This window comes from Talpa europaea, assembly GCF_964194135.1.
Source record: "Talpa europaea genome assembly, chromosome: 1".
Lineage (NCBI taxonomy): Eukaryota > Metazoa > Chordata > Mammalia > Eulipotyphla > Talpidae > Talpa > Talpa europaea.
In genome coordinates, this window is record NC_140073.1 from 120,803,906 (window position 1) to 120,822,320 (window position 18,415).

An 18,415-nucleotide genomic window follows, 5' to 3' on the forward strand; every position below is an offset into this window, starting at 1 on the left:
AACTCCAACACATGAGAATTAGTGAGGCAAAGTAAAAAATAAATTTTCCTGGAGAGACAACCTGTCTTTCTGTTACCGTTTTCCTTTACTGTTCTAATTGGAAGAACAAATGGAATAATAATGTTGGGCCTTAATAATAATGAATTCAATTTTATTCAGTTTTAGAAAGAATAATGAATCATTGGAATGTTTTTATCTCTCCTTACTATTCATTTATGCATATGCATTTCCTACATTTATCAAGTTTTGTACTGCCATTCAGATGTCTGAATGACATTTTAAAGTACAGTGACACATGCATTTTAGGATCCAATATGTTATAATTGCTGGCATTTTTCTCTTGCAGTGTCTGTCTTTACACTGAAAGTCCAGGTCAACGACATCATCAGCCGTCAGTACCTGAGTCAAGCAGTTGTAGAAGTGTTTGTAAACTACACGAAGACAAATTCCACGGTAACTAAAAACAATGGCGCAGTGTTGATAAGAGTACCCTATAAGTTAGGACTCAGCTTAACCATTATTGCTTACAAGGATGGCTACGTGTTGACACCTCTGCCTTGGAAGACTGGAAGAATGCCAAGTAAGCACTTAAATTGCTTTGTCTTACTAAATTTACATGATTTTCCTCTGCTTGGGGCTTTCTTTTTCTGATAATTAAAAATGAAAATGCCTATTTGAAGCCAATATAAGGAGGTTAGTTAGAAAGAGTGCTGCCAGTTTGAAGAAGACATGAAGTTAAGTTTTTCTTTGACAGAGGCTTGAGGCAATCCTGAGCAAGTTTTTCTCTGGTATACAACTTGTCTGCAGGTGGGTGAGGGGCTTCTGTGCCTGAAGAGTCAGAAGCAGAGTAGATGAGGCAAATAATTTAGATTATGTTCCATCTAATAAGGCAGTTATTAAAGATTCTTTAGCACAATAAATGTAGGCTGTTTAGAAACAATTTACTTATCAATGTACAATGAATAGGCCAACAGCAGGGCTCAAATGGACTCAGGGAGACTCACTATGAAGCTGTGGTTGAAAAAGATGGGGTAATTAAGATATACTGAAGAATTGGTAATTATTGTGGTAATCATTTCACTATTTGTATACAAATTAACACAGTTTACATCTTAAACTTAAATGAGGTTCTATGTCAGTTATATCTCAGTAAAGCTGGGGGAGAAAGCGAACGGGTAGGATTTAGTGTTACTACTTGGATATTGGGGAAGATAGGCCAATGGTATAAACCAGTATGTGTTCTTAAGTACCAGAAGTAATAAGTAATTAGGAAAAAGTGAAAAGAGAACTCTCTTAGGACAACAAAAACAAATTGTAGGGAAATTTTAAAAAAGTTAAACAACAGTGTGGGAGGAAATAAAACTACCAGATGCTACTGATACACCTAAAAAAATCCAAAGAAAATAAAACCTTGGATAACTGGTTTCTAACAAAAAGCATTATGCTTTTTGTTAGAAAGCCTGAATATAGTAAAGATTTCATTAAGTTTTTTTTTGTTTGTTTTTTTGTTTTTTTGTTTTTTGACAAACCTGACAGATGAAGTGTAAAAGTAGCTGGGAATCTTGTTTTAAAGAATATTTGCTACAGTTTGTTATTCCACATAGCTATTTTGTAGCTTCAATTGAAAACTGTGGTACTGTATATAATCTGTACTGTGGTACAAACCAGAGGCTGGTAGGTATATAAATGAAATCTATGATAAGGCACCAACAGAAATAATTGAGAAAGACTAAACATTCATTAAATAGTGTTGGTATATATATATTTTGAACTATTTGGAGTACATTAATTTGGATCCAGATTTCAAAACATTGTTCAAATGTGGAAAATCAAGTATGTAAAATCAAATATTAAATAAGAAAATAAATTCTCTGTTCTTTGAATTAAAACTTTTAAACTTAAAGGCACTAAAAGATGTCATACAAGGTAGATTTGAAGATGTTAAAAAGCAACTCGTATATCAAAACATAAATTAAGAGCAAATGAAGGTAGGAAAATACATTAAATAGGGGTGAACCTTAACATACAATACAAATTAGTGAGAAAGCCCTGCCTAAATAAGGTAAATAGACAAAGTAAGACCTACCAGTTTTCAAACTAGGAACCACAAATGACTAGTAAATAAGACAAAATGTTTTATTTAAAAGTTTGCACATCTAGGAAATTTTTAAAAAGTGAATTCATTTTGGACTAAGGGTGAGGTAAGATCAGTATCCTCAAACTATGTTGGAAGATCAAATCAGTGAAATTATCTTAATTTTGAAATGTCAGTCTCCATAACTTCTTACCCAGTATTTCCCCTGTTAGAAATCTGTCCTAAAAATAGACATACAAAAAGTGGACAGATATTTGTACCCCGGGATATTGATTCAAATATTTTGTAATACTAATGAATATAGAAACAACCTAAATATACAATATTAGTATAGTGGCTAAATAAATCTTTATACTTGAGGAATGAACTATGTGAACTTGGATTATGTTATGAAGTGTTTCCATTGAGAGATATAAAGTCACAATATTAAGTGAAAAAAGCAGGTTAAAATATTGAGTATACAATATCATATTTGCTACTTAAAAATCATGGAAAAATCTAAGAAGAGAGCTACTGAAATATAAGAGTGTTCTTACCTGTGGTGAGATTGTGATCATTTTCTCAACTTTTCCACTTAAGTTAGAGACTTTTTTCAGTGAAAAGAATCAGAGTGTAAGTTTTAGTGAAATTCAAAAGCTTCTCAAGTTTAATAGCCTTAAAAAGCTGTCAAGGCTAAATTTTAATTACCCAAATAAGGGATCGTGCCCTAATTATAGCCTTCTCAAGGTTCCGGCTACCAACTCCTCTAGTAAGTCCATTATACACTCCAAATGTTAATACACTCAGAGTTGAAATTATACTTTTCAGTAGTTCTCTTTTCCTATTTAGGAAAAGTGTATTTTATTTTACATCCACCCATACATGAAATACTTGTATTTTTGCCCTCCCATTTTTGTATTCCTTCACAGCTCTTTGAAATATCACAATATGCCCAAGCAAACATGTTTTATCCTCGCAAATGATTTAGGGATCTGATGTCATTTCTATCTATTCTAAATATTACATCAGAGAGAGAGCTCAGATGAGGGGTCTGAGTGCCTCAGACCTTTGCAGAATGGGTAAACTTATTCAGTGTGTTCTTGCTTATAAAATGGATATTTTCCCAGTTTTTTACTCTTGATCTTGACGCAATTTATCCTTTAAGTGATCTGCACTTACTCACCCCAGCAGTTGTTTCAGGGGCTTATCCTTGTAGGGAGGCCTAGTTTACTGTGTTACTTGTAAAAGTTGCCTATGGGCATTCTGTGTGTTAAACCTCTTCTTCCTCTGACAAGTAATAAGTCTGGTGGCCATACTGTATGAAGAGCATCGCGTTCCTATATGGAAAGTTAAAGATGTGAATGTAGTCTATAAGTGAACCTTAAATTGTAGAACCAAAAATTTTTTTTTTAAATTATAAGATGGAAATTATTAACAATTATATAGAGAAAATAAAGTAGTTTAAGCATTTAGCTTGGTCATATGTACCTGAGGTAGGAGTACCTCAGTAGTCACCTTGGTACAAATTGTTACATGAAATAGAAAAAGATTAGTTAAATAATGATACCCAGCCTTTCTTTTCTCACTTAAATTGAGTGACCTTATTTTTTTCCCTTTTCATTGTATTTTAGATTCTTTGTTTTGCTTTCTCCATCACCCGGGTGGTTTTTTTTTTTTTTTTTTTTTTTTTTAACCACTTCTTAGGACCTGCTGGAACAGAACTATATTTGTCTCCGTTTTTCTTTCCCCACATTTGATAAAATTTTCTAATTGTGCTGTGTTTCACAGTATATTCATCAGTTACACTTTCACTGTTCCCGCAAAACCAAGCAAATATATGGCTGTTTGAAGACACTGTTTTAATTACTGGAAAATTAGCTGGTAAGTACATTCAAAGTGATTATTATATAATTCTACTTCTTTACTAATCATTCTGGAAAAATCTAAGTTGATCAGGGATGATTGTACTGAATATAAATTGACTTGAATTGATGATTCTTATTTATTTTACTAGTGAGCTACAGTATATAGGATTTTGTGCAACAAGAATCATCATTTGCTGTTGCAGTCCTCCAAATGGCATATTTAACTTTCGGAGGTATTGGACAAAGTGTCTGAACTTTTCAATATCACAATCTCTCCCTTGAGCTTCAGTAACTGGTGAGATTGGGAAAAGGACTGAACAGATCTCATTTGGACATGCTAATTCCTGCCTTTGGCACTAATCTTGCTGCCTGTGTGGGAAAGGGATGGAACTGAGTAGTTAAGTATTTGTTGAGCAAACATGACCTTTCCCACTTGCATGTCCCAAGGGGAAGAATACAAAAGACTATTTTGAGCCTGTTTCAAGCTGTAACCTCCAGCTCTACTTTACCAATGAAGAGAACCTTGATCTTTACCTTGTCTCCTCACCTCTCAACTAGTCCTTAGAGGAAACCCGAGCACTTTGTGACTCCCACAGCACATTAGAGAAAAACTCTAAATGACAATTTCATTCTCCCTCATTGGGAAATTGATATTTAGTAGTAAAGCATAATAGGAATGACTGGTAAGGGCAGAAAAATCCTCACAATCTCCATTAAGAGTCAAAGATAAAAGAATTGTGAGACTTTTCTTAATTACAGAAAATATTGATTGCTTAAAATATTAAAAATGAAAACTGACACTATTTGGAAAAAATTAAACTAGAGTTGGGCTTACTAATATTAATTTATTGAATGAGACAATATAGCTCTTGTTCTTGAAATGCTGAGACACTTAGCAGAATTTTGAGTCACTGAGTTTGCTGGTGCATGGCAGAATGAGTGGATGTGAAATGGTGTAGAGGATGAAAAAGAAATAGGAACTATATACATGCAGAGATCTACATTTTATGTGGTTGGGGCCTTAGTGAAATCAGGGTCTCCATAGTTCCTTTTGGTGATTGTTTTGTTTCGATACATTCATATTCCTTAATGGTCTCATCAAATCCCATTTACAAAATATAATTTGTGCTGGAATACACAAATGGATTCATGTGTACATGTCCATATGCCACCCCTCTTCTGGATAGTACTCCCCTGAGCATATGGTCAGTCTTATTAAATTCTTAGATCATTTCCTTTTACTTCCCCAAGAGTTGAGCCATTGGTAAAGGCTAAGTAGGGAAGGATGGATGTTTGAAGAAAATACATTTCTTAGAAAATACACATCCTCACTTCCATAAAATGCTAATTTTTCTTCCAAGATTTGATTGGGAAGATGTTCAGTTTGAACAATGAAAATGTATTAGTCCTGCACAAAAATGTAACTGTGGGGAAAGAAACGAGAAATTGCCCATTTTCAGGAATGTACAAAACTTTAGATAAGTTCAGCTGGACATTTTGCTTAGTGCATATGTTTTCAGTTGTAAGAAATTTGGGTCTTCAACATAATTATCCCACATAACACTAATTTGTACATAATGCCTGTAAGTAATCAGAAGGTATCAGACTGTACCTTTAAACAATCAAGCAAGAATAATAAGTTATGTTTTTCTTTATATCCTTCAACTATTTTCCAGGGATGAGAATATTTCATTACTTATTTTCTTGTAACTTTAAAAACCTATACTTTCTTCATAATAGTTTTACATGGTGTTTCTCATGATTTTTTAGTTTTAATGCTTGAAGTTTTGACTGTTTTAATTCCAAAAGGGCAGGATTATTAGGAAAAGGAGAAAGGAAATAATAGGCACCTATGTAGTCATAGGCAGGCAGGAGAGCCATGACTTTTGAGTTGTTAAAGGGAGGGTTCTTGTTTATTCAGTTCTGAATTTAAACTAATATTTCTAAATATCACTACCAATTCAACTATAACTGCTAATTACAACTATTTCCTTTAAAGCAAAATGTCCTGATTAATGATGCTTTGCTTACATTTTTGTCCATTTGTTAATGAGGTTTCCTTTTTTCAGATGCCAAATCTCAACCAAGTGTTCAGTTTTCAAAAGCCTTAATTAAACTACCTGACAACCATCAGATTAGCAACGTAACAGGCTACCTTACTGTTCTACAACAGTTTCTGAAAGTGGACAATTTTCTTTATACAACTGGAATTACTCTCAATAAATCAGGTATTACTGAATTTCTTTCTGAGAAGCAGTATATAAATCATCAAATGCTGTTCAGATAGTTGCTATTATTTTAAGCATTGGAGAATACGTTATTTTTACACAAAATCTGGTTAATTACCCAGTTGATAGAAGTATCTGAGTAGTAATGTTAGGCAAAAATGTTTATAGATTATAGTAAGCAATTGCAAATTTTCTTATATCTTTGCTATTGAGAAAATATATACTGAAAATGTATCTAGATTCAACAGCACTACTACATTTACATGAGGATATCATGACCCAAATGTTTAGAGAATGATAGGATTTTACCTTTAACACACCTAAGAATTATGTTCATAAAAACTCTATACTCTGTATCTCTGCCATTTCTACCACTGATTGCAACATCATTGTTTAAAATCCCTACAGACATCTAACTTTGGGTTCTAATTTTAAATCTTTTGGGAAATAGCCAGAAATTAAAGTAATAAGGGGATGTAGGTGATTTGGTGAGATAGTTTCAGCCACAGGCTTTTTAAAAGTCCTATCAGAGCCCCAGCCAGATGACCTGCACTCTTGTGCGGCAAGCCTGCATTCCCTCCTGCACGCACCTGTGGCTAGCGCTCACTGACAGGTGAGCGTACATTAATTCTCCAGACTCCTCGAGGAGAACAACTCTTGAGTCAGATTGTGTCCCCAGTGAGACTGAGCTAGAGTTGCCATGGCGATAATCTGCTCATTAACACATCCTCTCCTTCCTTCCCCGTCTGTACTTACTTCCCCTTACTTCTCTACTCCCGCAGCAGTAGGTGAGCAAGTGTTTCTTTCAGGGTCTGCTTCTTGAAGCTGCCAGTCTAAGACACTTGCTAAGATTTTCCAGATGTGAGTCAAAATAACATTCACAAGAATGTACCAGTGCCAACTGTTACAAAAATGAAGCTCACATGCACTGGAGTTTTGATGGACCAGATATATTAGGCACAGTGGGAAGGGGTCATAATAGGCTCTGCTTTCCAACATTCCCCTATCTCCTCTTTTTAAGATTGTTCAGTAAATGTTGGCTGTTCTGCTGAGAATACTAATACTTTAAAAGTTCCAGAGCAGAGCCATCAAGTGGGGATGCCTTTTTATTATGCCCAAATGGTAGCCACTGGCTTCATGTTGAGCTCTTGAAATATGGCTAGTTCACTGAGAAACTACATTGCTTATTTCATTTAAGTTACAGCATGCTGCAATTGGCTACTATATTGGATCGCACCATTCTAGACTTCTGTGAATGTGGAAGTATAAATGTTTCCTCCTCAGCTTTCAATCGGCCTTATCCCCATGTGTGGGTCTCCTCAGTGAAGCCACTGACTACATAGAGATGGAAATAGGGTTAATCACTTTACAAAATAGTTTGACACAAGAGATTACATAATACTGGTGCTAATACTGGATTATTTACCAGTGTTACTAGTGTTCCCTTGTTCATTTTATGGTAGTGTTCAGGAAGTTTACAAAGGCTAAATCTCTCATAGTTGCCTAATAACTGAAGACATACATCAGATATGATCGCAGTGAGGATATGTCCTTTCCTTGGTCTGCAAAACCTAAACTACTTTCACCTTGCTCTACCCTCCAATTCCATGACCATGCCAAGGTCACTTCTGATTTGGGGGCTTTCCGCTTTATTCTTCTGCCTGGAAAGCTCCTCCCTGAGATCTTTGCATGGCTGGCACCTCATTTGGCCATAGCTCAGACAGCCTTCCTGACCACCCAGTTACATTGCCTTGTAGGTTTCTTTTAAAGCACTGATACAGACTGAATACAAGGGGAGAAAAGAACCTTTGTAATGAGGATTGTGAAAAATACATTGCAGCCAATTTGAGAGATCACATACTCACTGTTTTTACTGTCCAGATTACTGTGTGGTACCAGTAGGGATTATGTAATTATCTGTTAAATACATGAACAAATGATGTAATCAGTATATTTTAAAATTATCAAATTATTCAACATCTATAACCATATTTTATTCATTTAAAATAGTCATCTAAAATATTTTTGTATATATTATACAATCAAAAAGTTTTTCTTTTTATTGAGGTAACATTGGCATATACAACATTGTATATGACTTAGGGGAAGAAGTCCATACTTTGTCAGATGTTAGCATTCCACTCCTACCATCCTCTGAGAGTCTCAATTTTACAGTCCAATTTTTAGGGTTTACCTTGATTTAGTTTTGTCAGTTCCTTTGCTGATTTTTTCCCCCTCCATATTCCACTTGAGTGAAATCTGATTTATCTCACTTAGCATAACCCCCTCTAGTTCCCACAAATGGAAGCGTTCATCTTTTTTTTATAGTGGAGTATTTATAATCAAATCTTTAAAACTTTAGGCGAAATGGTATAGCTAATTCTTCCATTAACTTTCACCCAACTTTCTAAACTTTTAGATATAAGTAGTATATAATAACTAAGTCTGTTTATATTATTTATTCTATCTTATATTCTTTCTAAAATTAATCAAATATATAGCAAGTCATGTTACTTTAATCATCTAGTAAGTGATTAAAAAGGATTTTGAATTAGAATGCTTTTTTTACATTACATTAAGAAATACAACTGGGTCTGGTTGGGAGGATGTGAAATGGTAGAATTTTTACTTGGTATGATACCAATCAGATTTTTTTTGGTTTTGTAATTTTTTTTAAAAAGCATTCAAATGAATCCCAGCGATCTTTAATCAGATAACTCAAAATTAGGTCACGTAGGCTCAAATGAATATAATAATGTTACATGATATATAGCCTGTATGTATTTGCTATATCTTTAAAATCCTTAATGAGGATCAAGTATCTATTTGATATTAAAATAACCCTGGGTGAAAGAGATATTTAAACCCAAAATAATAATTTATTATGTAACTACAACTTATATTTTATGTATGGTTTTCATAAACAATTCTTTTTTAAGGTTTTGAAAGCACTGAATTGATCCCTCTGGCTGCAATATGTGTGAAAATATATTCTGGAGGAAAAGAATTAAAGGTAGATGGCTCTATTCAAGTTTCTCTCCCCCTTCTACATACAAATGACATAAGTGCAGGGGACCACATACCTGCCTGGACATTTGATATGGACATGGGTAAGTGAGCTAGGTGAAAATATTCTGAATTCTTTTGAATATTTGAGAAATGTTTAAAATGTTTGCATTTTTCAAGATATAAGGTTTCTATATTTTAAGAGTGTTAAAATGTAACTGATATGTAATACTACAATTTTAAGCACTTTGTCAGTGCCCAGCATTGGTCCCATTTAGATTCACACAACTGGAGAAAATGATGCCAATTTAACATTAAAAATTAGCATTATTTACTCATGTTCCTATGCCTTTTCTAGATCCCCTAACATTAAGTAGAAATAAAATGTATTCCTGCTTTTATGGGGTTTGTTTTGATAGGGAATATGAACTTAAAGTACTTATATAAGTCTTGAGTGGGACAGGTTACAGAGCCTGAGTAACATAACAGGATTTGATTTCTCTCCCTGTTGAGACCTCTCCGGGCAAGTAAGCTGCAGGTATGCTAACTTTATACCTGTCCAGTTAAAATTTATATACATTGTCCAGGTATAAAGTCTAAGGGAAAGACATTCTTATCTAACAACTATTGCACAAACTCTTGCACTCAGTGTAGAATGGAGTTTGATACCATCTCAGAACCAACCTTTGTGGCCTGTGAGTGGATTGTAGAGATTTATTTAGGCATTGATTACAAGTTTGAGCCCCCAACTAATCATATGGACAGAGAATAGGGGGCAGTATATCCTTAAAGGAGATTTGGAATGAGATTTCACTGTAACAGGAAGCCAAAAATCCCAACCCAATGCTTACTATGGAAGGTAAGCAGTTTTTAAGAAAGAGTGGAAATTAAAAGTGGTAACTGTAAGAGAATTCTCAACATTCTATTTTATGCTCAATATTTCATTGCCAGTCACCAAATGCTAGGGGCATTTTCCCCATACTAAGCAGTTCTGACACCAGCTAGCTAGGTATCCTACAAGTCAATTCAGACATTATCTTCCTGAAATGTCAGATCTGCAGTTAAAGGCTTAGTACCACAGATTACCCCTTGTCCTTAAAAGTCTGTCACCTGTGCTTCTGAATGACTATAAATTTAAGGTTCCCATGATCACCTCCTGGAGTTGGATAATTTGCTAGGACAGTGTTATACAAGGATGCAAGTCAGGAACAGCCAATGGAAGTGGTACATAAGCCAAGGTATGGAGGAAGGGGCTGGATGCATCCGTGCCCTCACCTCTGGCTTTCATTGTCCCAGGACCTCCACATGTTCACCAGTTATATCCTCTGAACTATGTAGTTCAGGGTTCTATTGAGTTTCATGGTGTAGGTATGAGTGATTAAATCATTGACTTGGTGATTAAACTTAATCTCTTGTTCCTTTATGGAGGTGCTGAGAGTTCAGACCCACTAATCACTTGGTTGGTTTCCCTGGCAACCTGCCTCTTCTCCTTAGGGACTTTCCAAAAATCAGGTGATTAGCAAACTCAGGTGTAGTTGAAAATAGATGTATTACCTTTATAGATGCATACCACCAAGGGGTTAAAAATGACATATACATATATGCCTATATATACACATCTATACATATATAAAAATACAGACTCACACTAGCATACTAATTTGGGCCTAAGTTTCCTAATTTCTTGAAAGAGTTATAAAGCTATCTGCACTGAGTCCTGATTGTCACAATTTAAAAAGCAGTAGGTTGACTTATTCCCATTAAGTTCCTCTACCTTATTCAAAACATTGTTTTATACACACTTATAAATAGCTTTGTTATGCTGAACTTCAAAAAACTTTTCTCTATGAATGGGATTTTGTTGGATTAGGCAGCATTTTTATTTATTTATACAAGCACTGGGTATAGTCAGAAGCGCAGAAAGACCGAAGTACACTGCTGAGGGGAGCAGCGGGCTGCAGGAGAGGTCTGCGTACCATGTGGGACCCTCCTCCAGTGGCCAGGGAGCAGCCGGGGATGGAACCGGCGCTGCAGAGGCTACGGGCAGCTTCGCAACCCAGCGCTAAACCGCTGCGCCACTGGGGAGGCCCTCGGTAGCATTTTTAAAAAGTTTAGTTCTATGTCATAATATCCTATAACTATTTAATCAAATCCAAGAACATGTGACAAACACTTATTGAATTTCACCACTCAATATGTGCAATTTCAGCATTATTTGAAGTCTTGATTTCCCTAAATAAGCCTATATCCTTAGTTTATGATAATGCAACAGTTTTAATACAGTTTGAAAGTCATTAAATACTTTGTAGAACTAAAAATGATACTGTTAGTAAATTATCAACTCTAAAGATACATAAGCTATAATTAACTGGGTGCATTTTCACTTACCTTTCTTTTTAGGTGTCTGGGTAAATCGTGGTCGGGGAATCGTCCAAGACTATAACGGTCATTTAATGTGGACCTATGATGCTCCACATTTGGGCTACTGGATAGCAGCTCCAATTCCAGGAACTAGAGGTATTGTGAAAATGAAACAAATTCAAACAGTCATAGCTGAGTGATTTTAACCATTGCCACTTACCTGCTCTTACACTGGAAAAACTTCTAGTCTCTTGAACTCAGCTTTACTCCTTTTCATGAGAAAAAATTATTCTATGAACTCTAGTTTCTTTCACCTATGCTGGCTTATGAATATGTGACATTAAAGTTGAATCAAATAGTTTCTTAATGTACTTCATATTTTCATGAATAAATCCTGCACAGATCATTTAGAGCTTTTAGCTGGAAGCTAAATTTTGGGGCATTGTTAAAAAATGTATTAGGATGCAGGGGGTCACAGAATCCCAGGGAAGACTGAAGAATCATTCTGTAAGGCAGGACTCCCAGACGATCGAGTTAGCAGGCCCACTTGATTGTCATTGCAAGGTTCTGCTGCATGATGGCAACCCTTGACAGTTTTTTTTCCCACACTGTTCCAGATCATTGCAGGGATGAAGAATTTGGTCCTCTCAACCCTGCATCATGATATGTTCCCAAGAAAAGACAGGTGAAACCCAAATGAAAAGTAGCCCAAATCCCCAAATTTTCTACTAGTGATGATGTATTGATATTCTAGGAGAAATGAGTACTTCCTTTTCCCCAGATTTACATGGTACCAGATTATCTATATAATTTATACTTAAGGAAATCCTGTGATCATCCTGAGTTCTTAAGTGTTAAAATAGCCAAACATACAATGCCTATTGTATCGATTAAATCTCCTTAGAACAAAGAAAGCACCTCACCTGCTGTAGTCTGGACTGGTTGTGATAGTAGGTCCCTGCTGCATTCTGACCTTTGGGGTGTTCACTGGAATAAATGGAGTCGTGTCTTCACTTTCCCTGCTGCCAGCTTTGCTAAGTCAATATTGTAGCCTTCGAAATCTTGTTTCTTATTTCATCCTCCTTTATCCTGTGGGATTTGTATGTTTACAGAAACAAAACAAGTAAAACCTTTTTCAGTGAAGTTTTGGAAGAATGTTTAAGTTGAAGAAATGTCCTTCTTTCATCTTTAATCATGTGTCAAACAATTCTTTTTGGTTTATCAAGTGTTTTTGCTCCCAACTGAGGGGTCACTATGACCTGGTTATTCTGGTCAGGAGTGGTTCCAGTGCACACCCTGACCGAAGATGGATGACATTTTACATGCATTTCTTTGCAGCATTCTAGCAACTCATCTTATTATAAATGTCTTTTAATAACTTGAAGGCCATCAGTTTTTTCTTTAAAAGCTTTTAAAGAATTTTTTATTCATTTTTTATTTTTTTTTTAATTTAGCTATTTTTTTCCTCCTTTTTTTAAAATTAATTTATTTATACAAGCACTGGGTACAGTCATAAGCGCGGGAGGGTGAGAGAATTCACCAGAGCCAGAGCGGGGAGCAGAGCAGGCAGAAGGACCGAAGTACACTGCTGAGGGGAGCAGCGGGTGGCAGGAGGGGCCTGCGCGCCATGTGGGACACTCCTCTGGTGGCCGGGGAGCAGCTGGGGATCGAACCAGCGCTGCAGAGGCTGCAGGCAGCTTCTCAACCCAGCACTCAACCGCTGCGCCACCAGGGAGGCCCCAACATTGGAGTTTTTAAACCATGCCAAGAGAAGCCTTTTCAGTGAAGTCAAAATTTAGAATTCCCATAGAAAAAGAAATATGAGCCATTAATGAGATATGACCAAATGGAATGTTTTCTATTTGAACTTAATCTTCTAAGTGCTATTTATTCAGCAACCTGAGGGTTATACTTTTGTTCTTCCCGATGCAAGATATCATGCTGTCTGGCCTTATCTTATTCGAGATTTGCAACTCTAATGAAATATTGATGAAATAGAAGAATTAATATTTAATGTACTTCAGCCCAATGTGATCCAAGTTATTTCATTTCTAACCAAAAATAACCTAAGGAGAACTTGAGTTTTATAGAGAAGTATACTTTTATTCAGGAATAAGATGATTTTATGATTATAAAAGCTGGAAGTTTTGTTTCGACTTTTATATCAAAAGGTTGTGTGAATTAGCTATCTTTTAGTGATCCTTTTGAAAAACAGCACATTCTACAAGCATGTCAAAGGGATACTGTACTAGAAATATAGATAACACGACTGTATCTCTGACTTTGATAGTAACTAACTGGGTGAGCTTGAAAGAGGTACTTACCAATCTGAGTATTAATTTTTGTTTTTAATTGCAAGAGTTGGATATAAGGATCCCTAATGTCCCTAAACATTCTTAGAGTGAGTTAAGTTACTGTAAAGTCAAAACTGGCCCTAATAGGAGCTAGTTAGTGTCTTACACTGAGTGGCTGACAATTTTTAAATATGCATTTTCAAATATATTTGAACAAAATATAAGTTTTAACCTTTCTAATCCTTCTAGGCATGCACAAATACATGCAGATCAATACTTCTTGCTAATGTCATATATACAGGGCAAACCCAACAGCACTGGCCTATTTTTTCTCATTTAAAAACCATTTTTATTTGTATTAAATATAGATGATAGAGATTTAAAGGTTAAATAGATTCTCAGGGCCCAAATAAAAATAGTTTCTTGTCTACTCAACATCCCAAACACAATTCCTGCTCCCAGAGGTATAACCATTGTCAATACTGTTTACCTGAATCTGCTAGTGTTCTTATCCTAATCTGTAAATAACATGCTTTGCTACTTTTAAAACATTAGTTTAGGTATTATTGACTATTGATATTTACTATAGAAATATAAAGATGTAATAGCTTTTATAGCCCCCTAAAATACTTTATTCAAATTTTGTTAAATCAAAGTTTATATTTTTATTAAGATAATTACATTTTCTTTTGTTCTAAATTTGTCTTTCCTGGAGTTAGTAATTACATTCTTCATAATTTTCCGTGAACTCTTGCTATTTATTTCACCCTATAATCCTTTTCCAGCACTGGCCTATTTTAAACATGAGTTTTATCAGTATCCAGTGGAGTGGATTGTTTGCATTTTTCTGTTGTAGAAATATATTCATACATTAAGAAAAGTGGAATTTCACCCAGTTATGCTCAAACTTTACTTTGTTGCAGATCTGATTATGAATCTAGATATTCTGTTCAACTTGACAGCCTCAATCTGTTTTCTCATCACCCTGAATACTTATTAGAATCTAGTTGATACATATAACAAAATGAAGTCTTAGTATTTTTGAAACAGATCATTCTCGATTAGTTGCCCAATAGCATTCATTTTTGTGTGGAATCCTAGGGTTTTTTTTGGCAGTGAAACCTATCACAACAGCACACATACACTTGTAAAGGATGACAGTGAGTTGACTATACCTGTGCTGGGCACACTTTTTGGGATCCAGTTACATTAGCGTCTTCTTATGTTAGGGTCCAGGCTGAAGAAGTTTCAATTTTTAATCCTTCAAATCCTAGAATTTTTGTTTCTTTCTAGTGCTTTTATCCCTGTATACATTTAAGTCAAATGCAGCTAGTAACATTCAACACACTACCAATATTCTATCTCAAAACCTCTGTACAAAATTTAAATTTGAACTATTTTTCCCACCAAATATTTTGCTACTCTGTAACTCACCATTTTTACTGCCCCCTAAAATAATTTTCTCACTGCCTGAAACCGGTGTTACAAATTTTAGGTGGTTGTGGTAGCAGCATTGTGTCAATTTCTGTATCAGTAAGCTATTACTGCAGTAACAAACCAACCTGCTATCATAGCAACAAAAAGAGCAAACACCTATTTGCTATTTACATTACTGTTGGGCTTGGCAAGTCAAAATTCAGTTCAACAATTTTTCTTATTCCATAATTTAGACTGGAGGAGTAGCAATTCTCAGAGATATACTATTTACATATCAGGAGGTCTCAGCAAGAGGGCAGTGCCATATCATGCATCTCATTTAGGCGCTCACATTTCACTGGGCAGGGCAAGCCAGTTAATTGGGTAGGTAAATGCCTCCATTAAAAAAGGGAGGTTCTGGGCCTCTCTGGTGGCACAAGGGGTTAAGACGCAACCTATGAAGCTATCCGCAGCCACTGCAGCATGAGTTCGATCCTGGCCAGCCAGGGAGCAGCAACCCACATCACGCAGCAGACCTCTCCTGTGTTGCCCGCTGCTCCCCTCAGCAGTGTAATTCGGTCAATCTGCCTGTTCTGCTCCCCACTCTGTCTCTGGTGAATCCTCTGGCCTGTACCCCAGCTCTTGTATGCATAAATAAATCTTTTTTTAAAAAAAAGGTTCCATATTCCCTGTCCCACCTAATAAGTGTGTGTGGGGGTCCTGTCATCTGCCCACTAACAAGCTCACAAGACCTGATATGGGAGGAGAACAAACAAGAGAGTGAGTGTGTGTGTGTGTGTGTGTGTGTGTGTTTATGTTTGGTCTGCCTCACTCATGGTATGAATATTGAGAATTTGATCTAAAATAATTTCTGTTTATATGAACCATTTAGGTTCAGGTATAATTGGAGATTCAAAGGACATAACTGCCTACCACACAGTGTTTCTCACAGCCATACTAGGAGGAACAACAGTCATTGTCATTGGATTTTTTACTGTACTACTTTGTTACTGCAGGTAAGAATATAATCCTTGTGTATAAACACAGAATACCACATATTACGGAATCATGTCAGTAGTTCTGTGTAGTACAAAGTTTAATTACAGAAATCAGTTCACCTTTAAAATATGTAAATTCAAATAATGATATGTTCTAACAGTAACATTGTATGGGATGGTTTTTAAAAAATGAACCCTCTTGATCATAAGCTTTAATCTTTTCTTTCTTTTGGCTTCTCTTTTACTTAAGGGATAAGTGTGGTACTCCACAGAAAAGAGAAAGGAATATCACCAAACTTGAGGTTCTCAAAAGAGATCAAACAACTTCAACAACACACATAAATCACATTAGTTCAGTCAAAGTTGCATTAAAAGGTGAAGAAAAGTCACAGTTATTCAATGCCAAAAGCTCCTCATACAGCCCTCAAAAAAAGGAACCATCAAAGGCAGAAGCAGAAGAAAGAGTTTCCATGGTAAAAACTCGGGACAATTTCAAAATCTACAATGAAGATGTTTCGTTTCTGTCAGTCAATCAAAATAATTACTCAAGAAATGCAACCCAGTCTTTGGAGTCCAATGGAGGGGCCAAACATATTAGCAATACTCTATCTTCATCTCTAGGTGATGCCCAAGAGGAAAAGAGGTACCTCACAGGTAATGAGGAGATCTATGGGCGTTCCCACATTCCTGAACAACTTATGCATATCTACAGCCAGCCCATTGCCATCCTTCAAACATCTGACCTGTTTCCTACTCCAGAGCAGTTACATACTGCTAAGTCAGCTACTTTGCCAAGAAAGGGACAGTTAGTCTATGGTCAGTTGATGGAAACAGTAAACAGAGACACCTTCACACAGACATTGCCCAAAATGCCAATGCATTCTCATACACAGCCCCCTGATGCCAGGGAAGAAAATATCCCACTTGAAGGTCAACAAAGCTTGCCATCCCAAACTACTGCAGATTGGAGCCGGTATTCAAACAGTTTACTAGAATCTGTCTCTGTTCCTGGAACACTAAATGAAGCTGTTGTCATGACCCCCTTTTCATCAGAGCTTCAAGGAATTTCTGAGCAGACCCTTCTAGAACTGTCCAAAGGAAAGCCCTCCCCTCATCCCAGAGCCTGGTTTGTGTCTCTTGATGGGAAACCAGTTGCACAAGTGAGGCATTCCTTCATAGACCTGAAAAGGGGCAAGAGAACCCAGAGTAATGACACTAGTCTAGATTCTGGGGTCGACATGAATGAGCATCACTCTAGCAGGAAACTCGAGAGGGAGAAAACTTTCATCAAAAGTATGCATCAGCCGAAGATCCTTTACTTGGAAGATTTAGACCTGAGCAGCAGTGAGAGTGGAACCACCGTATGCTCTCCTGAGGACCCAGCCTTAAGGCACATCCTTGATGGAGGGAGTGGAGCTATTTTGGAGCACCCTGGGGAAGAGTCCCCAGGAAGAAAAAGCACTATTGAAGATTTTGAAGCCAATATATCCCCCACTAAGAAAAGGAGCAGACCACCACTAGCCAAAAGAGACAGCAAGACTAACATCTGGAAGAAGCGAGAGGAACGCCCACTGATTCCCATAAATTAACTTTAAGTGTGGTTGTTGCTGCTGTGTTGTGCTGTTTATTCTTGCTTCTTGTAAATTGCAGTATGAACTTCCAAAGAAGTTGAGACTGAGCAAATCTCATGGTCCCTGGACATGTCTCGAGCAGAGTAAATAGTAAAATGGTAGTTCAGTAATGAGAGACAAGGCTATAAGAAAAGCTTTTTTTCTGGCCTATTTTCATTATTTTTAGATGATGAATTTGAAGTATCCAAGAGTTCAAAATGTTATGTAGCTCCAAGCTGTTAGTTATCTGAAAATGTTGCTCAGCCAGCCAATTTACCCCTGATTCTTTTGAGAACAGTGAAGTGTATTGCTAAAGTTGCTTCCAAAAATGTTGCCTCTCTTTTGACAAATACCCCTGTAAAACATCTAGAAATGAAACTGTTCTTCAGGCATTATACTCTTGTGATTTAAATGTTATGTTCTTCCCAGCCAGACTTGAAAATAACTTGGTAACTGTTTTGTACGGATGTTTTTAGAGTTCAAAAGCCAAACAAGTTTTTTTCTTTTTGCAATAAACAGTATGTGTACCTGTATATTCCCAAATTAAACCCCATGCTCTTAGG

The 18,415-nt window shown here is 36.2% G+C and overlaps 1 protein-coding gene across 1 annotated transcript in view; it reads left to right on the forward strand.

Annotated features, from left to right (window-relative positions):
• Nucleotides 1-17,831, forward strand: part of FAM171B (family with sequence similarity 171 member B) — a gene marked incomplete at both ends in the record, with an annotated part of 53,496 nt that extends 35,665 nt beyond the window's left edge. Inside the window, 7 exons of the mRNA XM_084238257.1 lie at nucleotides 347-580; nucleotides 3,863-3,955; nucleotides 6,009-6,167; nucleotides 9,107-9,277; nucleotides 11,574-11,690; nucleotides 16,137-16,260; nucleotides 16,493-17,831. Of these exons, the coding sequence (XP_084094383.1) occupies nucleotides 347-580; nucleotides 3,863-3,955; nucleotides 6,009-6,167; nucleotides 9,107-9,277; nucleotides 11,574-11,690; nucleotides 16,137-16,260; nucleotides 16,493-17,831 (2,237 nt within the window). The remainder of the gene's footprint in view (nucleotides 1-346; nucleotides 581-3,862; nucleotides 3,956-6,008; nucleotides 6,168-9,106; nucleotides 9,278-11,573; nucleotides 11,691-16,136; nucleotides 16,261-16,492) is intronic.
• Between the last annotated feature and the right edge of the window lie 584 nt (nucleotides 17,832-18,415).